Source organism: Aedes albopictus, chromosome 3 (genome assembly GCF_035046485.1).
Source record: "Aedes albopictus strain Foshan chromosome 3, AalbF5, whole genome shotgun sequence".
NCBI lineage: Eukaryota > Metazoa > Arthropoda > Insecta > Diptera > Culicidae > Aedes > Aedes albopictus.
This window is the reverse complement of record NC_085138.1, coordinates 361673026-361676343: the sequence shown is the minus strand read 5'-3', so window position 1 is coordinate 361676343 and position 3318 is coordinate 361673026. Positions and strand designations below refer to the sequence as shown.

At 38.8% G+C, this 3318-nt stretch overlaps 1 protein-coding gene across 1 annotated transcript in view; it reads right to left on the bottom strand.

Moving 5' to 3' along the window:
- LOC109414898 (uncharacterized) overlaps positions 1-1238 on the bottom strand; it is an 80779-nt gene extending 79541 nt beyond the window's left edge. Inside the window, exons 1-3 of the mRNA XM_019688741.3 lie at positions 1050-1238; positions 777-973; positions 227-685 (exon numbers count right to left, since the gene is read on the bottom strand). Of these exons, the coding sequence (XP_019544286.3) occupies positions 227-685; positions 777-973; positions 1050-1072 (679 nt within the window). The 5' untranslated portion in view covers positions 1073-1238. The remainder of the gene's footprint in view (positions 1-226; positions 686-776; positions 974-1049) is intronic.
- Between the last annotated feature and the right edge of the window lie 2080 nt (positions 1239-3318).

Genomic DNA, 3318 nt, shown 5'->3' with positions numbered 1-3318 from the left:
ACTACACAGCTTAAATTATTTTTAGATTTGTTTTACGTGGACGGGTAGGTACATGTTAATCTCATATTCTGCTACTCTATTGTGCTTTTTGTGTTTTCTCCTAGCTATCCTAGCCTAGTCTCCATAGATTCTAGTCATTTACCGAGTGGACCTAGTCACTAAATTTACCGTGATAGTTTTCAGATAGTAAAAATACATGCTTATACATAATAAATATCTTACTTACCGCCATTGGATTGATTCAGGGTTCCCACGATGTGATTATTGGCCACAACGAGACAAGTGCTAGGAACACTTGTCCCTGCCATCACAGGAATCGTTGATGCCGCAGTAGAATTCGTAACAGTTACGACTCTGGAATCGGGACCAGTAATGCTGCTAACAGCATTACTACAGCTATCATTCGGTTTTATCACAGAAGTAGAAATGGATACCAACTCGTTGGGCCCGGTTGAAAATGTATCATTTGAGACTTGTGTCTCGGCGTCCTTTTTCGAAGTTTTGTCCAATTTGGTTGAATCCTCTTTCGGTGCGTCCTGTTTCTCCACGGGAGAATCCTTTCCGCTCGCAATCGGCCCAACCTTACAGGGAGGAACATTGATGTTGGCTTTTTTCAGCAGTGTCGCCAAATCTTCATTCCGAGCAATCAGCAGTTGGAGACGTTCTTCCAGTTCATCGACATGTTCTAAAAGAGAAAAACTTCTATAAATCATTCTTTCTTGAACTACATTACCTTCTCCCGAAAGAAAAACGAAATTCCATCATCTAAATCATACTCTTGAGCAGCGCGTCCCGTTCCTCCAGGAATGCTTTAATCTTGTTTTGTAGTTTCTCCACATATTCGACCGCCCGCTGGAGGATCTCGATTTTGCTGAGCTGTGTGGCCGGCTCATACTCGGGCAGCAGCTTGCACAGGCTGTCGAAGGTTTGGTTCAACCGGTCCCGGCGTTCCTTTTCCCAGATGCGGTTTTGTCTTGTTCGAAATGAAACAAAAATAAGGGAATCAGTCGGTAAATTTAAAAGCTTTGATTTGTCTCTTTCACACTCACGGCGATGGCTTCTTTTTTGTCATCCTAGCATCTCCAGTCGGAGCACAGCAGTATAGAACACATTTTCAATCGATGAGGAATTTAATTTTTCGCAAAATTAGCGAAAATTCGTGAACTAAATTACACTGAATTTGTTTTGCAGGAAAGAGTTGTTTTTATTTACATTCAGGGAGTGGTGGAATGTCAAAACAAAGCTCATGGTTCATTTGTTTGGATCGTTTGGATGAATTGTCGTCGTGAGAGAGCATGAATGTTAGGTAGACAGGGAGGAACGCATTAATGGTGGTTGTTTCATTGATTTGACGACGAGATGTCGCTACTTGTTGTAATTTATTGTTGTTGGTATACTTTTCGATTTTCCAGGATATTTCCTTGCTTCCCTGACTTTAGAGACAATACAAGCGTAATTGTAAAACTGTTAAAACTTAAAATGAATATAAAATTTAGTTCATGTATTTTTGTAAAATTAAAAAGAACATGAAAATGATTACTGTCACTGTATATGATGATTTATTAGAGTTAGTAGTTATATTTTTCCCTTGGGAACTTATCAGGAGTCTTTAAAGTTCCGATTCTTGCGCATATTCTATACATCATACAACAATACGACAACCCAGAACCACACCAGAACCATTCCCAGACCGGTCCTAGTTTTTATGCTGAGGGGCATCGTCGCATGTCATATATGGATGTAGGTATTTGTCGTTGTCGTCGTGGTCGCCTTTGCACCCGTACCACCGCCGCATCGTTGCCCGAAGAGCATGACCCAGTCTGGGGGACGCCGAACTTATGTGTAATCCGATAAGCGTATGTTAAGGTAAAAGTTGACAGAATTGAATTTCACAGAACATCACCTTTGGATTATGATATTCAAAATCTCAACAGGAAGCAGTTATGATACATTTTTGGAAAAGGTAAGATTTTGTGGTGTCCTTATTATCCATTCATCGTTTGACTCCTAACAAGTTTGCCCTTAAAGTGGCCGTTGTTGTTGTTGCGGGTTGTGGCAATATTGTGAAACGATTTCCCGCAATTTCCCACTCCATTTTCCAGTTGTAGGCTTTCTTCTGTGCGCTTTCATCGAGGGGTTTTCGAATAAAACGTGGATAGGATATGTATCGTACCACGTGGTTTTGCTTTCTTTGGTGGACCCCTTGTTTGGCATTTTGTCACTGGGTCTCTGCTTAGTGCTTGTGCGGATTGGATTATCGTTACCGGTTTATTGAGGTTACTAGTTTCTATAAGATCAGATTTGGGAGAATGGTCGATAGTTGGCCATTGTGCTGATGTACACAGAAAAAAAAATCAAAGATTTTTAGCTTGTTTATCTAGAAATCAACTTGCTTCCCGAAATAATTCAACACTTATAAATTTCTTTGCAGTGAAATTTAGGGTCGATTTCTTCACCTCGGCTTAACTGGTAAGCCAGCCTTACCCGTATAGTTGAACCTGGTTTAACGCTTAAGCCAGGGTGACGAAATAGGCCCTTGGTCCTTCCCCTGGCCGCTCATTTTGAACTTACTTTAGTATTTCATTACTTTCAATATTTCTTCGTCTCCATTTTCATTTATTAAGCAGTAATTTTTATCTCTGGAATATCAGCTCACAGAAAAGTTTCCAGAATTTTTTTTTAGATAATCTTTAAGACTCTGACAGCTTGGCAATATTTAGGAATTCCTCAATTTGCTAAAAAAAACATGCAAATTTGATAAGCATTTAGAAAAGTTTTAAAAAAGTATCAAGAAGACTTTAAAAACAAAGCGGGATGTGATTGCGATTCAATAAAAATTGTTATTTTAATGTTTAGAGAAATAATTTTCGGAGAAATTGTCCGTGAATTTTTTTACATAGTTTAAAAATAATGCTGATCAGGACCAGATGCTGCACAGTGCACAGACTGAAAATTACTTTCAATAGACAACGAACAACACATATAACACCCAGTGACGCAATGAAGAAATTTACGTTTCGCGAAACCGCACGACCGCAACTAGAAACTGGACTTCAACGTCTGTTCTGTTTTGTTGAAATTCCTTTAGGAATTCCTAAGACTATTGCTTTGGAAACTTATTGGGCAATCCCTTTGGGGATTTCTTCAGTAATTCATTTGGAAAAAATCGGTGAATCCTTTGAGAACTTATTCACTAACTCCTTCTTTTGGAAATTCTCAAGCAATTTCATATGGATCAGTATTGCCAAATTTTCAGGCAATTTCTTCAATAATTCTTTATGCTTTAACTTTTCATTTTTTTCGAAAGAGCACCTATTT